General features: G+C 37.0%; 2 protein-coding genes and 1 non-coding gene across 5 annotated transcripts in view; all 3 read right to left on the reverse strand.

Annotated features, from left to right (window-relative positions):
• sptbn5 (spectrin, beta, non-erythrocytic 5) overlaps nt 1–19,866 on the reverse strand; it is a 74,316-nt gene extending 54,450 nt beyond the window's left edge. Inside the window, exons 1-7 of one of the 2 annotated variants that reach the window (XM_049463657.1) lie at nt 19,699–19,866; nt 17,444–17,569; nt 10,670–10,837; nt 9,347–9,463; nt 7,775–7,932; nt 7,441–7,669; nt 3,406–4,040 (exon numbers count right to left, since the gene is read on the reverse strand). In XM_049463657.1, the coding sequence (XP_049319614.1) occupies nt 3,406–4,040; nt 7,441–7,669; nt 7,775–7,932; nt 9,347–9,463; nt 10,670–10,837; nt 17,444–17,569 (1,433 nt within the window). In that variant the 5' untranslated portion in view covers nt 19,699–19,866. Of the gene's footprint in view, nt 1–3,405; nt 4,041–5,216; nt 5,672–7,440; nt 7,670–7,774; nt 7,933–9,346; nt 9,464–10,669; nt 10,838–17,443; nt 17,570–19,698 lie in introns of those variants that run through there. The other variant, XM_049463658.1, reaches the window with a different exon arrangement.
• trnav-aac (transfer RNA valine (anticodon AAC)) lies at nt 385–457 on the reverse strand. Its single transcript has one exon. It is a non-coding gene; the product is annotated as a tRNA-Val (tRNA).
• Nucleotides 19,867–22,049: 2,183 nt separating the features above from the next.
• ehd4 (EH-domain containing 4) overlaps nt 22,050–24,592 on the reverse strand; it is a 32,483-nt gene continuing 29,940 nt past the window's right edge. Inside the window, exons 7-8 of one of the 2 annotated variants that reach the window (XM_022672606.2) lie at nt 22,886–23,453; nt 22,050–22,559 (exon numbers count right to left, since the gene is read on the reverse strand). In XM_022672606.2, the coding sequence (XP_022528327.2) occupies nt 22,896–23,453 (558 nt within the window). In that variant the 3' untranslated portion in view covers nt 22,050–22,559; nt 22,886–22,895. Of the gene's footprint in view, nt 22,560–22,763; nt 23,454–24,592 lie in introns of those variants that run through there. The other variant, XM_022672605.2, reaches the window with a different exon arrangement.

Genomic DNA, 24,592 nt, shown 5'->3' on the forward strand with positions numbered 1-24,592 from the left:
ACTACAAAAACACTAGTTTAATACGTTTGTAATGAGTAAACCCTTTTTGTCAAAAAAGTTAGAGAACACCTAGACAAACACGTAGACTGTGAGTGAAATGCTTCCCTAATCCCTCATTATTTATTAATATAATACATTCTTATGTTATGTTTAGTTATGTTATCTTGTATTATCCTATTTTTTTCTAACTAAATTCTACCTAGGTTTAATTTAAGCTTCGTCTTTTTTGTTTTTCTTTTTTATTGAGAGCGTTTGCACAGCGTTGTGCTTTAAATATGGGTTTTCACTGTTAACTGTTTTACTGAAGCAAGTATTTAAGGTGGCAAGCATTTAAGGTGGAACGGTAATCCGAATAAGACGCTTCAACTTCGTCAAAATTAGTTCTGTTTCCACCCGGTCTCGAACCGGGGACCTTTCGCGTGTTAGGCGAACGTGATAACCACTACACTATGAAAACTCCTATCACAGTTATGGTCAATTTACTGTAAGACTGTAACATTGACTGGTAATGGACATGTAATTGTTTATATCAAATATCTAAACTTGTAGTGTTCTTTTTACAACTGATGGATGCCAAAATACAGCATGCACTATCATACACTACAACAACACAAGTCCCTACTCCCTCGTTAGTGTGCACTACATAGGGAGAAACTATGTAGAAACTATGTAGTTCATTGAGTAGTGGTGAAACACGAGTGAATTCGGACACGCCCTCATCATTAACATGCGCTCGCTCTGGTCCCTTAACCCTTTCAGACCAGTGATGAAAAAAAAAATCCTGACAGGAAAAATGCTGTTTTCTGTCTGTTTTTATTCGTTATATAGATTTTATAGTAGAATATAAGAGTCTAATATTCTACTATAACATCTATATAGCAAATAAATCCAATCAAATAAAGTATTTTATAGTTTTTTTTTTAAATATCCATTGCATGGGGAGCCTGTGTGTAATATTTTATAATTCATAGAAAACAGTAAAAAAAAAAGATTAAAAAGTGTTATAAATCATATTAAATTAGTAAAAACTAGCTGCTACTTTGCCACAATGAATCTAGAACTACTGTTTTTAGAGTGTAGGGGATGATGTCAACTCACTGTTTAATTGGTTAATGAACATTCATGTTCATTGGCTGGTTCATGGTCTTAAACAGAATGTTTTAAAACAGTATATATTAGAACATAAAAAAGTAAGATTAAATAGATTTATGCGTACTACACACTGTTCTTATATATATATATCTTATATATATATGGACTTTTGCAAACAAACAAAATAAATAAACAGAAACGCCATGACGGATCATTGGAGGCGTGTACCAGCAGCAAGACCAAAATTGAGTGACAGCAACCAATCAGTGTTGTGATTGGTTAAAAAACAACTCTTAATCTGATTGGACCAAATCAATGGCGTTGACAATCAGGTGTGTTTAATAGGCATATCGTCACCCGCGCGCCATGTTTAAAGTAGCGTTCATGTAAGCTGTGCAGTAAAAGTAGTAGAAACAAGTTTATTTTAATATATATATATATATTTTTATCTTTGAAAATTTAAAGCAATAAACTGCAGGAACAAAAGCAAAGTGAGGAAATAGCGCCACCAGACGAGCTGAGCGAATATTCCAGAGACTCTTTTTTTGTTTACAACTAGCTGGAAGGCTACTTATGCTCCTACAGCCTCATAATGTTACCTGGATATTACAGATATTATTATTTTTTACAGCAGGAGTGTTTACACCTGTGAATACGTCTGAAACTTCACTTAAAAACCAACTGACTTATTTCCATTACAGCTGAAGGAACAACACAAACCCAACAGTAAAGGTAAGCTGCTGTAAGCACTGCATAATTTACTGTTTTTTTGTTGTTGTTGTTTTTTTATGATATGTGTGGGTAGGCCTGAACAAATAGTTTGTCTTCTACGAAGCCCTGCATGTATTTGTTCTCTATTGTAACGATATTTGATTTTAAGACCTAAAATGTTATCAAAACTATCTCAGGCAGAGATGACTTAGTTTTTAGAAAGGCTTTACTTGTATTAAAATTTTAATCAAGATTATACTAATATATTACACATTTTGGCTGTAAAAAAAAACAAAAAAAAAACAATGGATCCCTAAAATCTAATCCTAGAATTCAAGAAATATTGTTCAAATAAAAAAATAATCTGTGTCATGATCCTGAAACATCTGATATTGTCCTGAAGTACAGCAAAAAGTGCTGAAGCATATTATGCTGCTCTGTCTGGGATTCTGTGTACTAATAGCCTGACTAAACTGAAACAGCGTGTGGATATAATGCTATAACATTAGCCAGGAAATCAAACACGTATCAGCCTACTACCACATCATTTTAGGTTCCACTCTTTAAAGAAAAAAAAACAGTTCACTTCGAGATTGAAGCCATAATATTACGAGATTAACGTCGTAATATTGCAAGTTTGAAGTTGAAATATTACGAGAATAAAGTCATAATATTATGAGGTTGTAGTTATATTATGAGAATGAAGTTGTAGTATTTTGAGGCAAATGTAGTTCTAACTGTATAAGAGCAGGGCTGCAGTTTAAGATCATGGAGGGAGCGAATGATCTGTTACAGGGCTGCTGTATTCACCACTAGTTATTTTCATTAATAACTGCTGCTTATTAATGCACTAGTGGTACAGATAGATAATACAGTGTGCAGATTTTGCTGTGGTGGTGTCCCAGTAGCCGAGCCTTTGGCTCCTCCACCGCGAAAAGCCTCCCATGTAGGGAGAGTTTGTGTTACTTGCCTTTTAGTTAATTTTTTGCGAAAAAAGAACATGAATACAATAAATTCCAGTCATGTCCAGACTGGCTGTGTGTTATAAACTATATCAAGATCAAATATACTGTAAAGCATGATATATGGGGCAAAGTTAGGATCTCTACAGTTTAAGTTGTAATATTACGACTTTATTCTTGAAGGGAACTGATCCTACAATCATAAAGGAAAGCGAATTAAAATACCTCTGAGTGCAGAACAGCCACACAAGCACAATCACTGTCATATTTGGAACCTTACATTTTTATGTTCTGTTATGTTCTGGCACAGTTTAAGTCATTTAAGCAGTACTGATTCTTATATTCACAACATTTGATTTAAGATTTCTACAATTTTTGCAATTTTTTCACATTTGTACATTTGAATTGTTGTTTATATTAATTTGTTTCTAATTTGTGCATTACTGTTCATTTGTGAATTTGGATTTCACATGGATGTAGTTTTTCAAACGCAGTTCCAAAGTTTAGTACATTTGTGTACTGTTTTACAAGCTCAAAACCTTTTTGTCCCTTTTTTTACTATCCTTATAAGGATATAATCTTCCAAACTATCAGAAAATAACAGGCAACATTGGAAGTTATCATCTCTTCAGGTACTCACCTGGTGGTGATCTGTTCCTTGCTGTGGTAATCCTCCCTCTGAATGACCGATGCCATCTCACTGAGGGCCTGAAACCGAGGTTCACTAGCCAGTACATCTGTGCAGAGGGCCTCAAGTCGTTGAGCTGCCACTTGAGCGTCCTCCAGACTCTGCAGACCCTTCAGGTCCTCCTTCTGGACCAGCTGCAGTGTGTCTTGCACGTAGCTCTCCCTGAGTGCTGCCTTGCGGCTGAACTTCTGTGCCAGCTGCTCGAGCTGCTCCAGCCTCAGCAGGGCTTTTTGAAGGTCCCGCTCTCGCTCATGCTCTGCCCGCTCCAGCAAGGCCCAGTTCTTCTCAATATCTCCCAGGGTCTTGCCTTCTGGAGGTATATAGGCCCGCTGGTTGTTGGCTCGCAGCTTGGTGCGCAGGTTGAAGAGGTGGGCTTCGATAGCACCTCGCTCCTGGTACTTAGGGGGCTTCTCCACAGTGCGATAGGTCTTGAAGTCGGTCACCAGGCTTTTTACACCCGCTAAGGAGTTGGGAAAAGAGCGGTCATCTAGCTCCACCACTTTAGTCTTGATCCAGAGTAGGAGGTTAGAGACCATGTGCTCATACTGGTCTTTCATATCGTCCAGCTCTTTCAGGAGGTCCACGATCTGAAATATAGAGTAGAAGTTTACCTAGATGCAGTGTTTTCTCTGCTCCCACACCTGATCCAACATTTACAGACCATTATTAAGTAAAAATGTGTGTGTTTTTAATATGCAACTCTGGAAAAAATAAGAGACCACTTAAAAATTATGAGTTTCTTTGATTTTACCAAATAGAAAACCTCAAGAGGAAGATGGATGATCACAAACCATCAAATCAAGTTGTACTGCTTAAATTTTCGCACCAGGAGTATAAGGCATAAAGTTATCCAAAAGCAGTGTGTAAGACTGATGGAGGAGAACATGATGCCAGGATGCATGAAAACTGATTAAGAACCAGGGTTATTCCACCAAATATTGACTTCTGAACTCTTATGAATATGATCTTGTTTTCTTTGCATTATTATTTGAGGTCTGAAAGCTCTGCATCTTTTCTGTTATTTTTAGCCATTTCTCATTTTCTGCAAATAAATGCTCTAAATGACAATATTTTTATTTAAAATTTGAGAAAAATGTTGTTCGTAGTTTATTGAATAAAAAAATATTCATTTTACTCAAACATAAACCTATAAATAGTAAAATCAGATAAACTGATTCAGAAACTGAAGTGGTCTTTTATGTGTGGAGGATGTGTGAAGGATGGAAACATATTCTCACTCCTAAAAAAAAAAATACATAATTTGTTCAGGGTTGCCGACTTTGCACTTTGCTGTAGACTATAGATCTTAAATACACTAGTGAATCTAAATAAAAATAATTAATAGCTTTTTTAGTCTAGGGCTGTCAACGGCATGTGCTTGAAATGCAGAAATCCTTACAACCAAGCAGAGAAATTTACAATAAAGTAAAGTAAGTTTCCTTTATAAATTCTTTATTCCAGTGCCCCACGTTGGCTTTACCTCCCCTCAAACATACAAGTATATACTACTATTTCAATTGACACAACTAATATAAATGGAATTTAATTTTCCTTAAGAAGGACAAGTGCGATTTATTTGTACTTTTATCACATGCATTACCACTATCATAGTCACTTGTTCTGAGACCATTACATCACTTTCACCACCATTTCCTAGTGTTAAAAATGTTGAGATTAGTTGGGGGGATAGAGGAGTCACTGCATCAGGACAATATCAAACATATCAACACAACACTCTGACATCTAGCTATTTATATACACACCTTTCCCAGAGCATGCACACTCCTTAGTGGTTTCACCACAGTGTTTCTCATAGTCTGCCATCTCAGCCACTCACTGCTGAAACGACCACTGAAAGACATCTCCGCCTGATGACCTGAAAACTGGCCTGGTCTTATCTTATGGCCAAGTGGAGCTCATCTCTGACCCGGCCTGGAGCAATTCCCAAACCAGCCAGCCTGTCATTATTTAACACACTTCTCTGACAGCCAGAGCTCTGTCCCGTTCTTCTTCACACATGTTGACATTGTGGTGAACGACAGTGTCATCCTGTTCCTGTGCCGTCAGAGCAGGACACTTCTCACCCCTGCACCAGTTCTCCACACGTCCCGGTCCAGCACACTAATGGATCCTCTGACCCACTGAACTCACTTCCACCGGGCTGCCTCCCACTGTCTGCTGAGAGGAGCTGAGAGCTTGTGGGACTGTTCCTGTCATGGTGCTGAAACAACTGCGATGCTTCACAGCGTAAAAAAAAACCTCCCTCGTTTTCCTGTATTACCCAAGCTGAGTACACACTTATCTGATTAGGGCCACTGCTCCACCCCTTGCCCTACTGGGAAATCCAATAATCCCCAGTGCTCCTGAGCACAGCCCTCATTCAGGATTAATGCCCGGTGTTCACAAGACAGTCCACATGGGGGGGCAAAAGCACTTCAAATGAACTGAGTGTCAGAAATCACCTTTTCAGCTTGTGCACTTTGTGCATGTTTGTTTCTAACAAGTGTGTTATTGACAAGTTAAGGCCTAAATACAGTTCTGGAAAACAATAGGAGAGCACTTCAGTTTCTGAATCAGTTTCTCTGATTTTGCTATTTATAGGTTTATGTTTGAGTAAAATGAACATTGTTGTTTTATTCTATAAACTACAGACAACATTTCTCCCAAATTTCAAATACAAATATCGTAATTTAAAGCACTTATTTGCGGAAAATGAAAAATGACTAAAATAACAAAAAAAGAGGCCGAGTGTTCAGACCTCAAATAATAAAGCACAAAATACAAGTTTGTATTTATAAAGATTTAAGAGTTCAGAAATCAATATTTGGTGGATTAACCCTGGTTTTTAATTACAGTTTTCATGCATCTTGGCATCATGTTCTCCTCCACCAGTCTTACACACTGCTTTTGGATAACTTTATGCTGCTTTACGCCTGGTGCAAACATTCCAGCAGTTCAGTTTGGTGGTTTGATGGCTTGTGATCATCCATCTTCCTCTTAATTATATTCCAGAGGTTTTCAGTATGATAAAATCAAAGAAACTAATCATTTTTAAGTGGTCTCTTTTTTTTTTTTTTTTTTTTTTTTTTTTTAACAGAGCTGTCATCGTTTGCCACTGTGTGCCAATCTGGCAACCTGTGTGAGCTTTAAGTTTGGGAAGTCAATAGTATTTAGAGCTAATGCCCATCTGGAAGCTACCCCACATTCCAAACCCTACAGGATTTGAGCCCTACAGGAGAATGCTGTCTGGGAGCTTGTCTTGTCCATGTGAGGAAGTATTGCCAATAGAATAGGAGCAGATAACCCTTCAGCCAGTACTTTTGGGTTGAGTTAGGGAGTTAAAGATGGTGAAGGTGGTGTTGATCATCCAACATCCTGACCTCACCAATTCTTTTGCAATCAAAATCCTCAGTTTTCCAAAAATGTAGAAAAGTCTTCCTTTGATAGTTGTGACTTACTCTAACCAAAAACAGGATAGACACATTTTGATACCTTTGATTGTAGAATAAACAAACATTTGCCCATATTTTGTTAATTTTGTTTGTAGTTTCTGCTATATTTTTTTCAAATACATGTTCTAAAAATATTTCCATAATAACTGTATTTAAGAAAAAGATGTGAATAAGAAAAAAAGAAGGGTTTACCTTAACCTTAGTAATTTAAAGGTTTTGTTTTTCTTTAGAATTTTTTATAGTAAGTGGTTTATTAGTCTCCAAACTCGCACTTATCATTTTTAAATCTTATATATATTAAACTGTTTGCCACTTAAAAAAATCTTTTGCACCTGTATTATTTGCATAATGTGGAGAAGTAAGACTAATTTAAATAGCTCAGACTGTGAGAACTGAAGTCAGGGTCAGGCCAAACCCAATAGACAACCACTCAGGAAACCTTTTAATAGATAAAAGTCTATAAAAATTTTTTTCAAGGGAAGCTGTTATGAAATTTTGTGATGAAAATGTGGTGAAAAGCATTGTTCTGACTGACCTTGGCAATCCTCTTCTGGATCGTCTGCCCTTGCTTCATTTTAGAGAAGTAGTGGTAATAAAGTGAGACATATGTCATGATGGACTTCTCATCGGGATGAGGCACCACGATGTCCTCCACGTCCAGCAGCTGCATGATGCCAAATTCGGTCTCAGCCAGGCTGAAGGCGTGACCCAGGTTCCTCCGTGCCTCGTCTGGATGGAGTCGGCCGTAATTAAAGAGATCTGGACTGAAAAGGAAACTCTCTATTAGCAGTTGAAGCTCTGTTAAAAAAAAATACATTTCATTGGTTAGACATTGGTTTAAATTCACTCCTTATCGCAGACTAGGCTACCGGTGAGCGTGGATAAGAGCGTTGAAGGCCAGCCCATCCCTCCAGCTGCTGGAGAAGTCCTGAACGTCCACGTTCTCATATCCAGCAGTCTTGCGCTGACACCAGATCAGAAGAGCCTCTCTGGCCGAACGCCGGGCCAAGCTGGCATCACCACTGTCCTAAAAACACAACAAAACTTTCACCTACAAATACAAACTAACGACAACCACACTGCATCATTTTTATTATTTTTTTGTGATCAAGAATTTCTTTTTTCACACAAAAGAGTGAAAGCAAAAGAAAAAAGGAGCATGAATTAAATGAAATATATATGGGTACCATCATCTTCACAGAAAAAGATAATAATTAGGAGGAAGTGTCCGTATTCAGCGCATACTTTACAGAAAATCCAAAAATATTCAGCACAAACATCCGCCATGTTTCAACAGTTGTGGGCTTAGCATGATTAAGTCGAGTAGTAGTACATTCAAGTTTTGCTATATTGAGTAAATTATTCACCCAAAATGATTCCATGTGAAGTCCAGGTGTAATCAAATTTTGTAGAATTGTCTTTTTAGCAGCAGTAAAACAACATTTTTGATTTTTTTTAAGTTTTGAAGAAAACCATAAACAGTTGTACCAACTAATAATATTTAAGTTGGATCGTTTGTTTTTCTTGTACCTTTATACATGTACATGTAGCAGTGTTTGGTGACACATAACAGAACAGAAATTAAGACAGTAGTAATAAACATTGTTAAATAGTTAAATTAATATACAGCTCTGGAAAAAAAATAAGAGACCATGTTTAAGTAAAATGAACATTGTTTGTTTTATTCTATAAACTACAGACAACATTTCTCCCAAATTCCAAATAAAAATATTGTCATTTAGAGCATTTATTTGCAGAAAATGAGAAATGACTGAAATAACAAAAAAAGATGCAGAGCTTTCAGACCTCAAATAATACAAATAAAACAAGTTCATATTCATAAAGAGTTTTAAGAGTTCAGAAATCAATATTTAGTGGAATAACCCTGGTGGTTTTTAATCACAGTTTTCGTGCATCTTGGCATCATGTTCTCCTCCACCAGTCTTACACACTGCTTTTGGATAACTTTATGCTGCTTTACTCCTGGTGCAAAAATTCAAGCAGTTCAGTTTGGTGGTTTGATGGCTTGTGATCATCCATCTTCCTCTTGATTATATTCCAGAGGTTTTCAATTTGATAAAATCCAAGAAACTCATAATTTTTAAGTGGTCTCTTATTTTTTCCAGAGCTGTATGTCTCAGCAATTATGAACTGATAACTGTTATGATAGATTATTTTCAGGGATAGATTAGCAACCCATTTGGGTCTGGTGATGAGGGGCTTTTGAATGCAGGGGCCTCAGGGGGCCTTTTTAAGGTTACATTTCATGTAAAATGAAAGAAAAGGCATTTCTGAACTTTAACACATTTTAACACTAATAGCATCCCCCCAATATTAGTCAGTAGAAAGTCCCTGCACTTCCTCTGTGTTTAACCCCAGAATTGTAATAGTCTCTATTAGTTTGGCAGCAGTGATCTCAGTATGTGGTTTTTAGACACTACCTCATCGAGATTAATTGCTCCGATCTGGAAGCGGAGAATAATGATCCAGAGGAGGCCCAAGATCAGAGTTCTGTCTCCATCCACAACGTTTTCAGGACCAATCAGATCTACTCGGATCTAAGAAGAGAAAATAATTGAGAAATTTAATGTGAAATTAGAAACAAACATAGGAACTTTATCATAGGAAGTTATTTGAGACAATATTTTCAGAGCCATATGATAATATAATAATAAATGTACAACCCAAAAAAAAAAAAAAAAGGTTAGGACAGCTTGGAAACTAAAAAAAAATGAACTGATGTGTCTTAAATTTTCTTTCACTTTTACTTGTTAAAGACAGTTTAAACCCAAAAATACTTCGTTTTGTCTGCTTAATTTTATTTTAATTTATTAACCCTTTCAGACCCTGCAATTTTTACTAATTGTCTTTGATTTAGAACACATTTATCATTTTATTGTTGCTGTTAATGGATTATTTGCAAGGTAAAAAGGTCAATATTAAATCTAACATAAAAACGATTAAGCTGAGGCATTCAATGTTATGGACACTAAACAATTAAATACTGTAGTAATATTGTAGTTAATTGGATTTTATTTATATTTCTTTTATTGCTATTAAACTCTTCTTTTGTGTGCATTGCAGACAGAAGACAGCATGCATATATACATATATATATTTTTCACCGGAAGATAATTCGGGTCTGAAAGGGTTAATATACAGTGCTCTATTTTTTTTTTGTTTGTTTTTGCTTTTTGTGTTTTATGTGTCGTGTTATGTGATTTAACAGACACATTTTAATATCAGACAAAGATAACCTGAGTAAATATAAAGCGCAGTTTTTAAATGATAAACTAATTTATTAACAGAAAAATCTATTCAAACCAAACTAGCTCTAAGTGAAAGTATTTGCCCCAAAACAAAATGTTAATTTTGGATTTGTTTCAAGGTGGACCTGCTGGTGTGCTTTGGGTCATTGTCCTGCTGCAGAACCCAAGTACACCTGAGCTTAAGGTCACAAACTGATGGTTATTATTTACAGATCTTCACATTAGCACCACCATGTTTTACATTTAGTGTTTTTTTTTTTCTTTTTTGGACAGCAGTGGTTTTTGCCTTGAATCTCAGATTTGTTTGGATAGCTTTTTTTCCTTAAATTAAATAATAATTTAAAAACTGCTTTTTGTATTTACTCAGGTTATCTTTGTCTGATATGATATTAAACACATTCTAGGGATGACTCATCTCTAACACATTTGCTTTCTGGTTTGTGATTGTATATAAATGGATATATTTGAAATGTACGGTAATCTTTTTAACTGTACCTTGGTTTTAAGAAAGCTAATGGCGATGCTGTTGTTCTCCAGACAGTGTACCCTGAGGGTGCGTCGGCTGGGTTTGGGCAGCTTTTCCCTGGAGATGAGCTCCAAGAGTCGCACCAGGTGAACTCCAGTCTTCAGCTCGGTGTACACGTCATTCAGCTCAACCTGTTCCTGCACACAAAAATACACAAGGTGTGTTTATTTTTTCCTTTTTGCTTTTATTAGTGAAAGTCTTTGCATTTTTTTATTAGAGCATGCCCTGCAGAGAAGTCCACCTTAAGATCCTCCACCAGGGTGTGCTATAACACTCAACTAGTCCAGTGTGAAATAGAACAGGGGGGTTTCAAAAACATAAATCCTATCCAGATGGGATTAGTTTCTCAGGGGGACGTCTGTGAAAATTGCATTCTGACTGCAATTGAAAATAGTTTTTTTTTTTTTTTTTTTTTAAGGCTTTCTCGGTCACATGACAACGCATTCAGTAGCTCCTCCATTTCCATTCGCTGTTGTGTTTACGCGGATCTCCGTGGAAACGCGCACAAACTGCAATTACGGTGCACGGCAGTGGGAAATGTAGTCTCTGGCCTTCTGACTGAATCCAAAGAGAGCATGACACATGCAAAATGAGCCCAAAATGAGGTCATGTTAAAAAAAAGCCTGCTGCTCCAATGGGCTTTAGTACAATTTAGTCAAAAATTCTTTATATCGTCTGTGTCCAATAAAAAACAGCAACTTTACAGGAGGAAAAAAATTAACTTTCAGTGAAAGTCAATGTAATTTTTGCATTTTTAAGAATTCTATTGGTTCACCAAGAAATTTTAACACAGTGTAAGGGACAGTTGATGTGTTCAATCTATGTAGTAAATTAAAAATCTAAAAAAAATGTGTTTTTTTTAGTTCTTTAGTTCCTTTTTGTTCATCCTGAAACTGAATGCCTAGCTCTGAAATTTACAGTCACAGTTTGTGACTTATAGACTGAAATAACTCTGTGTATATAATCATAGTGAAAGAAATAATTGCATCGAAAAGGAACAGAGCCGTTTCATAATCATTCTCTCACTCGATTAGAAACAGACAACGTGGAATTAGTGTTCAGTTTAATATCAACAATTACATTACAGTATAATCACTCTTTTAAGTCTAATTACTGTAGTGTTTCTTTGTGCTCTGATTACTTTATGTTCTGATTTTCTTTGCTACCCAACCTTAGTTATTATAGATATTATCAGACATGTATAAAGTACTAGAAATACAGACTTAAGTAAAAGTACAAGTAGTCTGTTAAAAAAGTGACTTGAGTAAAACTTTAAGTGTTCTTTAAGCATCATACTTAAGAATTAAAGTATTCAACATTTTTGATACTAAGTAATAATAACAAGTATTGCAAGTAGTTTATTCTTTAAAAAAATTCTACTCAAATACTTAAAGTAAAAGTACAAGTTTTGGGTTGTGTAGTTTTTACAGAAATAAGTCAAAAGTTTAAATATTATATTGTTAATGTTATTTCTGATGTTTAGGCTAAAGGATGCTCACAATTCCTTTGGCTGTAGCAGCAGCAGAAGAACAGAAAAGAGTACATTTACATAAAGTACAACGCAAGCACACACACACGCATACATACACGCATGGTGGTTCCTGAGCTCCTAAAAAGGACTGTTGACTCCCCTGATAATGAGTAATGGTAATGAGACAGCACGTAAAAATTGTATCGGAGTAAAAGTATTAAACTCAGTAAAAATATGTAGTCAATAGGGGTGGGCAATATTATATCGTATACAATCCATATTGTGAAAATAGGGCTGTTCTGTCTTAAAAGTAGTCTATTATTTACTGTGAAGCTTTAGGTGTATTTATTGTATAATTGTTTTAGTTTGCAGTTTATATGCATGCACTAAATATTCTGCAATATTATTTGCTGCATTATATAATTTTATGCTATATTATTTATTTTGCCACATTATGATTATACTGTTATACTATTATACTATATTCCTGAAATGAATGAATTATTTTAGTTTTCCTATATCGCCAAGTATATCGTTATCGCATAAATACCCTGAAATATCGTGATATTATTTTACAGCCATATTGCCCACCCCTAGTAGTGAAGTAAAAGTGGAAGTAGGAAAAAGATTATACACTAATAAAATAGTGAAGTAGTTCTGCTTCGTTACTATACATCTCTGAATATGATTGTCACTCAGCACATGACAACAGGTGAGTTGGCAATACTTTGCAAAGTAAGATAGATCAGGCGTAGATCTGAAAGCAACAGTCATAGTCATTATTGTTAGGAAATTTACAAGATGTCTGCAGCGCTGTTTATCCATTTTTTCATCTTCTGGCAGCTAACAGTCTTGTAAAGATGATGCGTGTGAAAACTGCAACATATTTCACAGCATCTGTGTGAAATCTGGAGGCCTGTTAGGTGTGGGACTGTTTCTGTCAGGACACTGTGACAAATGGAGTGGCCTGGTCCCTTATTGAGAGTCTGAACTCTCGTAGCCGGGGCTCAGGTTGAGTCGACCCCTGGCGCTCTCCTGAGACTCGGGGGTTAGGCTGGGCAGGAAGTGTCGCCTGCACTGCTCCAGCAGCAGCAGTTGGTGGGGTCTGAACATTGTGTTTGGCCGTTTTCCACAGCTCCAGCTCGGTTCCAGCATGACTCACACACTCCTCCCTGTGTGCTGGCTCCACTCAGGGCTTTGCGGCCACTCCCTAATGCTAGCGCTATGAGAATCCAGAGCTTTGGACAGGATCTCCCCTGGACAGAACGGAAGAATACAAAGCTCCGCTCACGTCAGGCAAATGAGCTTTTTTGTGTATTGCATTGCATGACTTTGAAGGATACAGTACTGTGAAAATCAGTTTAAAGGACTGCATCTGCACAACCTACAATACAATCCATCACACTGTGAAGGGGAAAGGTAGAATCATCTGTCCAGGTACAGATGCTTCCCTGCTTTTATGGGTACACATGGTACACATGATGAAAGGAACAATACTCGTGGGAAGCAAGTGTGCAGGAAAAAGGAAGGGGAAGCATTTAAAATCCTTGTCAGCAGTCCCTGCACAGCTATTAATACATTTCTGCCCTCTTACAAACAGCAAATCGTCAACTGCTGGAGCATTTTCTCCACGTTTTCATGGCAAAGGAAGTTTTTATTAGGAATATTTATGGTTCATGCTCAACTCATTTAGGCATTTAGGCATGTAGACATGGCCAAGACGATCTACTGCAGTTTAAACCGAGCATCAGAATAAGGAAGAAAGGTGATTTAAGTGACTCTAAATGTGGCTTGGTTCTTGGTTCTTGGTGCCAGACGAGCTGTATACTGGGATTTTCGCACACAACCGTCTCTAGGGTTTACAGAGAATGGTCCGAAAAAATCAGAGAAAATATCCAGTGAGCGGATATCAATTCTGTGGGCGCAAATGTGTCCTTGTTGACGCCAGAGGTCAGAGGAGAACAGCCAGACTGGTTCCAACTGATAGAACGACAATTGTAACTCAAATAACCACTTGTTACATCCGAGGTCTGCAGAAGAAGAGCATCTCTAAACATCAGCACAGCACAGGCTCACCAAAACTGGACAGTAGAAGATTGGAAAAATGTTACCTGGTCTGATGAGTCTCTGATGATTTCTGCTGTGACCTTGATGGCAGATGGTAGAGTCAGAATTTGTTGTCAACAACATAAACGCATGAATCCATCCTTGCCTTGTATCAACAGCTGGTTCAGGCTGGTGGTGTTGGTGCTGCAATGGTGTTTCAGGATTTTTTTCAGGCACACTTTGTGCCCTTTAGTACCAATTTAGAATCGTGACACATCAACGCCACAGTCTACCTGAGTAGTGTTTTGATACTGACCATGTCCTCCATCCCTTTATGAACACAGTGTACCTGTATCTTCAGATTCTACTTCCAGCAGGATAATGTGCCATGTCATAAAGCAAGAATCATCTCAGCCTGTTACTTGAACACGACAATGAGGGAGTTCACTGTAATGGAATGGCCTTGTACCTTGTTGAATCTGTGCCATGGAGGACTAAGGCAGTTCTGAAGGTGAAAGGTGGTTCTGAAGCCAACCTGGTTCTAGCAAGGTGTACCTAAAAAAGTGTCTGGTGAGTTTGCTGAATGAACTGATTGTTCCACCACAATTTGGTAATTTCCAAATCAAACAAGGCAATCACTAACCATTATTCAACTCCTCATTAATCACCAGGTTTAGGAATAACCAAATTCTGTTAAACCCTGTCCTTCTAGACCTGCAACCCCTGACTTGTGTTCAATAGAACTCAAATGTACAAATTGCTTTTTGTATTTTCATTCAATACAATTAAACCTGCACACATACAGAACATTCATTATCATCTGCATGGATGTACCACCTGAAATGCTGACCCTCAATGTGCTGTCCGCTTCCTTCCTGGCTTTGCTTTGGATTTGGTGAAATGTTTATGTAGGACCTTGAGTTACGAGCAAAATCCTCTTCTCCTCTTTCTATCGTCTTCCTCAATGAGGTGCCACCAAACGATTATGCAACGCAACAAATGTGTTACTGCAGAGAACAGAGGTTAACAGAGGTTGTTAGCCTCCTAAATCTACTGAGCTATTGCATTAAAAGCTAAATCTTTGGTTGTGGGCCGTGACATGATCAGGATCTTATTGGTATTGGTGTTTATTTGCCTACAATACATAAATATACAGTACCAGTCAAAAGTTTGGACCGAGAATCTGTTAGATATTTTAAATCTCTTGTTTAGTTTTGCACATCTTAGCATTTTCTTGGGATGGCTTTCAGTTAACAGCTGTGCTGAAATCGTCAAGAGTTAATTACTTGAATGTTTTGCCTCTTAATGTGTTTGAGAGCATCAGTTGTAAAGTTGTAAAGAGGTTGAGTTGGTTTACAGTAAATAGTTCTATTTGAGTAATGTTCTAATTCATATTATGGCAAAAGAACTACTCAACTAAGTAAAGAAAAAAATACATTAGGAACGAAGGTCAGTCAATAATAATATCTGTATCTGTGTTTCAAGGCAAGCTCTTGAGATGACTCAAATTACTAGTTTTGGTGCTTACCATGGAGCCTCCACACACTGATATGATGGTCCTCTCCACTCGTCACTGAAGATGACTCGCTGATGATCTGCTTGTATTACATTTTTTATTTTAACAAGACCTCTGTGGTTTAGTGCGGTTAGCAGCTAATGCTAATGCTGTTCCAGCAGTGCTAGCCTGGGTTAGCAGCAGGCTACAGGTCGATAATACTCACCTCTAAACGGCAAAAGAGCTAGCGCTTAGGGCGGTTAGTGGCTAATGCTAATACTGCTGCACTCTAGGTGCTGGAGAACTAAACTGAAACTCCTGTATAATTCTTCTGTACTTCAGCAGAGTGGCTTTACTGCTCCTTAATACCTGACTGGTAAAATTCATATATAAGGAGCACCGGATTATAAGGCACTCTGACTTTTTTTGGGAAAGTTAAAGGATTTTAATTGTGCATTATAGTGTAAAAATATATGGTTAATCCAGTCTAGAATGTTGCTACTGAATGGTGTGGGCTTGGACATCAGACTCCTCTGTGGTTTTTGCTGTGTCACTATGACTATTGTTCATGCTGTAGAGATTGTTTTTGCAGCATGGTGTTTATGGTGTTTAGATGATCTGTTGTTATCAGGAATTCTTTACTTTTTTGGGCAGAAATGAAAATAAACAAGTGGCCTCAGACAGCAAGAGCTTCAACTCTGGGACAAAAAGCTGCCGGCACCACAGTGACATGCTAATAACCTCTCCTGAATGTGGCGTACACACACCTGATCTACTCATGTAAAGCTACATACAGGCCAGCAGACCTACTTGTTCCATGCTTCTATTTCTTCTCCTTTACTCAGGGTTGCCAGGTACAACAAAAATATCCTGCCCAAAGTCAGTCGAAAACCTGTCCTTCAGAGGCCTAAACTAGCCCAAAATATATGGTAAAATAATTTAATAGTTTTATATCCCAGGTTCGAGGAATTAAGACACTATAGAGGCTGATTGATCCTGGAAAAGGAAGCTGTGACATAAGATAAAAACCTACTGGTGGTGATCGGGAGATCGCTGGTTCGAATCCCTGTCGTGCAGCTTGCCATCAGCTGCCAGAGCCCTGAGAGAGCACAAATGGCCTTGCTCTCTCTGGGTGGGTAGATGGCGCTCTTTCCTCCTCAGCACAAGGCTGCGTCTGTGAGCTGATGTATCAGAACCAAATTACTGCGCTTTCCTCCGGGTGTTAGCGCTGTGACGCTACTCGGCAATGCTACATCAGCAGCAGTTCAAAAAGAGGCGGAGTCTGACTTCACATGTATCAGAGGAGGCGTGTGCTAGTCTTCAGTCTTCTGGTGTTTAACTTTAGACGTTGCTTTTAAGCTCCAGGAAATAAAATACAGCCCATCATAAAATGAAATGACCCACGAAACATTAACCTCACATAACAATACAGAACTACTGTGTTATCCTGATGGAAAAAAAATAAGTAGTATAAACTCTCACCTCTGATAATCATGGTTATCGAATTAGACCAGGCATTTGTTACTGCACATTAAACACAGCATGCAGCTGAGTGTGTTTAATGGCTGAAGTCATCTCTGTTCTTCAGGAAAGAATGAGTTTTACACTTAAAGGCTGAGAGATAAAGGGCAGATCTCTTTGATAATGAGTGTAATTAGTTTCATACAAGAAACTGGTCAAGTTAGAGAAATCAGTCTACTGTAGAAAGCTTATAGGGAGGAGTGTTCGTACCCCGTTCTTGGAGAAGACGCTGTTCATCCACTTGGTGTAGGTCTTCTTCTGCACGGTCATGCGCTGCTCCTGCAGCTCTCGGATGCGTCCCTGCTCATAGTCGTCTAAATCTGGTTGTTCAGACATCTGAAAGACCACAGCACAACTCATACTTTACAAATTATTATTATTAGGGAAGCAAAAAAATAATGCATCTAAAAAAAGTGGACTACTGAGCCCCAGACTACACAGCCAATGAAACCTCAAAAATCAGTATCTCAGAAAATTAGAATATTTTAAACTGTAAGACCAATTGATACTTTTGGCAGTGTGGGCAGTGTGCCAAGTCCTGCTGAAAAATAAAATCCACATCTCCATAAAAGTTGTCAGTAGCAGAGGGAAGCTGTAAGATGTGAAGTGCTGTAAGATTTTGTGGGAAAACAAAACTGCACTGACTTTAGACTTAATAATAAAACACAGTGGATCAACACCAGCAGATGACAGACATGACTCTCCAAACCATCACTGATTGGAGGAAACTTCACACTAGACCTCGAGCAGTTTGGACAAGCAATGTGGATTTTATTTTCCAGCAGGACTTGGCACACTGCCCACACTGCCAAAAATACCAATTGCCATAATCATCAACAATAAAATAAATAAATGCTTAAAATAGATCACTCTGTTTAATACATCTATAGAGACTAGATGGAGACTAGACATATATATTACTTCTGTGAACAATTGCATTAAGACAAGGAGTCAATTAACATAAAAATAGGATATTGCTTTTTTTCACACTGGCAAAGCAGTAACTTCATATCTCAGACACTTTTTTCATTCTTATGAAATGCCACCTGCACGGCAATCACATGAGGAGTTTAATTATTAATCTTCACATATTACACTTTAGCAGGCCTTCACACAGTGTGAGGAACAACAGACAACACTGTTAAACTAAACTGTAAGCAAAACAAACTGAGAAAAAATGATCACAGTCCTTTTAAATGATTAAAATGAGTCTAATTTTGAGATCTTAGATTATGTGTGACCTAATGTTGGTCTAATGTTTACAGGTACAGCATAACTATTCGTTCAACTTCATGTTCGACTTCATTGAGTCAATAAAAATACCTCACATTTTATTGTCACTTTTATTTGTACAGCGAGGCACATGATATGATTTAACAAATGTAGTTATAGGATCCATTATATATATAATCAGTAACAGGTACAGAATCAGAAGCATTAGATGTTTAACACATGACAGTGTTTATTTATCATATCCTTTCAACAGTGCTTCCTTTTTATTTTTATTTTTTACTTCATGCATTTTTAAAAGCAATATAATCTGATATACAGATCATGAAATGAATGTACTGTACATATATACAGGAATGAATGTATAAATATACAAGCTAAATTTATATCATGGATTTGCCTGTACATACTAGTACACAGACTAGGATTAAGCCTAAATGTAGAGTATATTTTTCTTTAAATTAAAAAAATCGCCATTTAGAATGCTGTATAATCCAGAACTATCCTTACTTCCTATTCAGAAAACTTCTCCTGAGGGTTAAATCTAGTCCTGGACTACATACTGTTTCTTTTTTTAACAGGAAATCCCTGTTAAAAGTGCGGTATAATCCAGGACTAGCATTAATTCCAGTCCAGGAAACTCCTTCTGAAGGTTAAATTTAGTCATGGACTAAATACTGTATTGTTTTCAATGGAGAATCTCAGTGTTTAAATCTAGTCCTGGACTACATACTGTTTCTTTTTAACGGGAAATTCCTGTTAAAAGTGCTGTATAATCCGGAACTAGCCTTAATTCCCATCTGGAAAACTTCTCCTGGACTGCATACTATATATTTTTTAACAGGGAATTTTAGTTCACAGTGCTGTATAATCCAGGACTAGCCTAATTTCTGTCCAGGAAACTGTCCCTGATGGTTAAAGATGGTCCTGGACTACATGCTATATCTTTTTCAATTGGGAATCTCAGTTTGCAGTGCTGTATAATCCAGGACTAGCCTTCATTTATGTCCAGAACACTTCTCCTGATGGTTAAACATGGAGAATATTAATTTACAGTTCTGTACAATCCAGGACTAGCCATAATTCCTGTTCAGAAAACTGTCCCTGAAGGGTAAAGATAGTCCTGGACTACATTTTCTATTACTTTCAGCAGGCTAGTCCTGGATTATACAGCACTTTAAACTGAGATTAAAATCTCTCAAAGCATGAAATAACAATTAAATGTAATAACCAACCTTCACAAAGTCCTTTTTTTTGTCAGATCTCCAGCCTAAACACAGAGTTAAGGGTTAAGATGTAAAGATAGCCATGTTTTTAGGTCAGTTTGAGTAGAGCTCCTTCTTCCAGGCTGATCAGTGAAGTGATGAATTGAACTTTGAAGCTATAGCGGGTAGTAGATTGACCGGAATCGTAACTGTCGCTCACCTGACGTGCATAACAAGGTGTAAAGGTGTAAAGGTTGCACTCTTGATGTAATACTGCGTGCATTCCAGCAGAAGACAAGTGTCAAATAAAAACAATGGCAATAAGAAATAAAAAAAAGTGAAGTGATGTAATAAATGCTAATAAATTCTTATTACAGCTCTGGAAAAAAATTATAGATCACTTCAGTTTGTGAATCAATTTCTTTGATTTTGCTATTTATAGGTTTATAGTTGAGTAAAATGAACATTGTTGTTTTATTCTATAAACTACAGACAACATTTCTCCCAAAATCAATTATAAAAATATTGTCATTTAGAAAAAAATCAGAAATGATTGACATAACAAAAAAGACGCAGAGCTTTCAGACCTTCATAGTTCATATTCATATTCATAGAGTTCAGTTTTTTTTTATCACAGTTTTCATGCATCTTGGCAAAAACAAAAACAATAATAATAATGAATTAAAAAATGATATTTATTTTAAACACGTTTGCAGTAGGCTTGGATCTTGATAATAACCAGTAAAATCCACACTTTAACCTTTAAAAAAACTGCCAATAAAATAAACCATTACAAAATTGAAAGGTTCCACAAGTGTTACTTTAGATTTTAATATTTTTTTCTAGTCAAACTGTAATGTTTAATATTAAACAAATGCATAAAAGACAACTTTGGTAAATGAAACCCAGATCACCTAATAAATGCTACCATTTATAATTCAACCCTCTTTATCAACAGAATGCACCATTTTTAATGTTATTTAAAAGCATACATCTGTCTGTTGTGAGTTTTGCATAATATGTCCCCTTTAGTGAAATGAAGAAATATAAATCTAAATAAAGCACATTTTATTTTTAAATGTCCCTAAAATATTCTAAAGGAAAAAATAATTGATTGTTTTTTTATTGAAAGGAATCGTGCAATAAAAGACAAACATTATGCAGTATATTGGTCACATGAACATGTTCCAGTTTTAGCATAAAAACAGTGCCACAGAGAGTAGGTACAGATCCCGCTGTCAGACGAAGTCTGCTGGCTGATCCTGCTGTGTTCTGTCTGAGGTTCTCAACCAACTGATCAAGTGGGTTGGGCTCTGCTAGGGGTTAAAGCTAATTACCTTATGGTGATGTCACAATTAGAGAGACATCCAAATAACTCATAGAAGCAAATGATTCCTTACACCAAACTTTTTCAACTGACTCACAGAAAATGAATTAATGTTTTTAATTTAATCGGAGTGTTTATAGAAGCAGTAAAGCACACAAAAGTGAGTTTTGCATAGTGAATGAAGAAATATAAGTCTAAATAAAGCACATTTTATTTTTTATGTAAAAATGTCCCTAAAAATATTCTAAAGAAAAAAATGGTTGATAGTTTTTTTTTTCATTGAAAGGAATTGTGCAATAAAAGACAAACATTATGCAGTATATTGGTCACATGAACATGTTCCAGTTTTACCACATAAACAGTGATTGTAACAATATTTTGTAACATTTTTTAACAACATATTTTAAATCAACATAAAATAACATGTTTAATATTTTACTATTGTTTCCAAACTTTTCTACAGTAGTATAATTAGTAGAGTATAAATGAATACAGGCCAGTTCTGTCCAACTGGTCAAAACTTTTAACATCATTTAACATCATTTTAACATCATTTAACATCATTTTAACGTCATTTAACATCACTGTACATAACTTTAATTCTCCAGTCTGTCCTATTCTATACAGAGCACATCGTTATAGCAAGGCAAACTGAACAGGTCCAGCAAAAACACAAGTCAATCATACAAAGACAAGAATGTCGTCTTCTTCTGCCATAAAACAGAATATTGGGTCTTAAATGCAGCAGTAATATAAGGCGTAGGCAACACGTTATAAAAACTAATTCCCTGTGTAACATTCTGCTGGATATATACAGTACTGTGCAAATGTTTTAGGCACCTGTGGGCATTTTAAGTAAAGAAAAAGCTTCTTATCTGTGAATTAAGTGTTTATTAGCTCAGTAAAACACTAAAATAGAATAAATACAAACAGCAATTTTACTAAAAGCTAAATTTTTTACATTACATATATCTATATATACATATTTTACATGTATATATGTATATATATGCATGTGTATATATATATATATATATATATATATATATATATACACATACATATACACACACACACACTCATGCTGGCTGAGGAGCATCCAGGGGAAATCTGGATTGTGAGCTTGGATCACAGGATATAAATAACATACTTAGTTAAAAATGAGAAATCCTTGTTACGTTTTACTATATGTATGTTTATTTGCATCTGTTCAAATCATATGTGGTGCTTTTTTCAGGTAAAATCACTCGTATTTCTGAGATAAATGGATTAGTGTAATTTGCTTTGGTGCCTAAAACTTTTGCACAGTACTGTATATATACTGTATCTCACAAAGTACTAGAGAACAAACATTGCATAGGCCAATCTTACACAGTATCACACAGCATCAGTCACTGAGCACAAAAAAGACATCATAAGGCTTCATATAAGAAGAAGAAGAAGAAGAAGAAGAAGAAGAAGAAGATGAAAGTCCTTCAACAACCTAAGAAAGCAGGAGTCTGGGTGCCACACCATCAGTAGTGGGAAAGTTGTTATGTGGTTGTGAGTTATGTGGTTAAAAAATCTGGCAAAAAAAAAAAGAAAAGAAGAAAACAGTAGAAGAAGAAGTTAAACGATATCTAATTCCATCTGGAGTGCCATGTATATGTAAAACCCTTCAAAGTGCTTTTCCATTTTTAATCACATTAAATGACAGGCTTTTTTTTTAAGCTTTACTACAATTCTGCCCAAAAGGAGTGTCACTAAGCAATGCAAATGTAAAATGATGTAAGGTAGTAGCAAGTTTTATTCACTGTTTAGTCACATTAGCTACATATTTGGTTGAACTCCTTTGGTTCCATTAAGCCTACAGTTTGTGCTGTTGGCAGATATATTTACATAGGAACGCACTTCAAAGTTCTCAGTCCTCCTGGTGGTTGTACAGGACGTCTGCAGTGGGGTTCTTCCTGTGAGCTGGAGGTACCAGATGTGCAGGCAGCTCTGAGGGCAGCTCGAATCCCTCCAGCTTGACCTTAATGAGATGCTGAGCCAAGGCGAACTCTTCGTCGTCCAGCATGCCGTCCTTGTCGCAGTCTGCCAGCTTCCAGATCTTTCCGAGCACTGTGTTTGGCAGACGCGAGTTCATCATCTCCTTCTTGGCGTTGACTCCAGTCACCTTGCCGTTGATAGGCATGAGGGTGTAGAAGATTTCGTCGTAGCGCGGTTTATCACGACTCACGATCCAGTCTTCTGTATCGGCCCCGGCGCTGATGCCCTCGCCGTACCCGTGCCCGAACGGTCCGTCCTCCGAGCCCTCGAACGCCCCGCCCGTCACAACCTGAGTGGGCTGCTTGCCCTCCTCCTCCCGGATCATGGTCATCAGCCCTGAGATCTTGTTGCTCAGCATCTTGTCCACCGCTTCAATCAGCTTGATTTTCAGGGAGGGGAACTTGCTAAAGTCGTAGTGCATTAGCTGTTCCTGTTTTAAAATAAGATAAAAAAATACACATTAAATGACCAGTCAGAATTATATTTTCAGTAGTAGTTGAATAAATGATCAGAATGTGTCATCAATTATTAAGGAAACATGCAAAGTTCAAACACTGTCATTTCATGTCAGTAGAGCTAAAGCCAGTATTTTATAACTAGAACTTTGTAGTATGTGAATTTGTCAAGAAAGCTCGCAACCAAACCTTAACTGATACAGTCTAAAAAGTCTCTGCATTCATGGAAGAAGCTCAATGACCAAAGACCATGTAAAATGGAGACAGATGGTGAAGACTTTAAGCTCAGAAAGACTACAAGACAAACGCTAAGCTACTTAGGCTACTTTTCTCCTGAACAGGTTAGCTACCAGGTAATTCATCACAACCACTAGGTTAGTTTACAAGGGATGGGCAACTTTAATTTAATTTTCGGTATTGAAGTGTGCAGCATATGGCAAAAGGTACCTGAGATTGCTAATGCTAGCTACACTGTGCTGGCCAATGCAGTCATGTACTCATGCTAACGTGACATGCAGTCAATCACAGCAGAAGAGCAGATGTGTGGTGCATAAAGCTAGCTAGTTTACTGCAGACAAAGTTAAATATAATCCACAAGAGCTGGTTTCTAGTGCTGCTTGCCATGCTAGAAGTTATTGAACTCTCCTTGCACTCATTCGTGTAGGTTCAGTGTCCTCAGCCTGGCAACCCGAATGAGCTACTGATTGCTGCTTTAAGGTTTAAAGGTTACAATTACAAGGTTGTATTTTGTTGTATTGTAAATTCATAATTTAGTAATTTTGTGATTTATTTTTATGTTTTGTGTGTGTTTCTGTGATGTGAAACATCTGTGATGTTCGTTCATCTGAAGCGAAGGAGACAAAAGGGCAAATGAGCAAGCACTAAATTGAATCTTTTTTTAGAGACATCTGAGACTGTACAAATGACAATCAATGTTTGGCTTTAAAGGTAAATCTATTTCGAGCACAGTCTGTATCTTGTAAGTGCTACCTGGAAACTCTCCAGCCTTGAGGCTTTTCCAGCCTAATGCTTATGCAGTTCTATATAGTACTGTATTGTATTGCTTGGCAGCAATAAACTATTTTTTCAAAAGATAGATAGATTCCTTACCAAG

This window comes from Astyanax mexicanus, chromosome 14 (assembly GCF_023375975.1).
Source record: "Astyanax mexicanus isolate ESR-SI-001 chromosome 14, AstMex3_surface, whole genome shotgun sequence".
NCBI lineage: Eukaryota > Metazoa > Chordata > Actinopteri > Characiformes > Acestrorhamphidae > Astyanax > Astyanax mexicanus.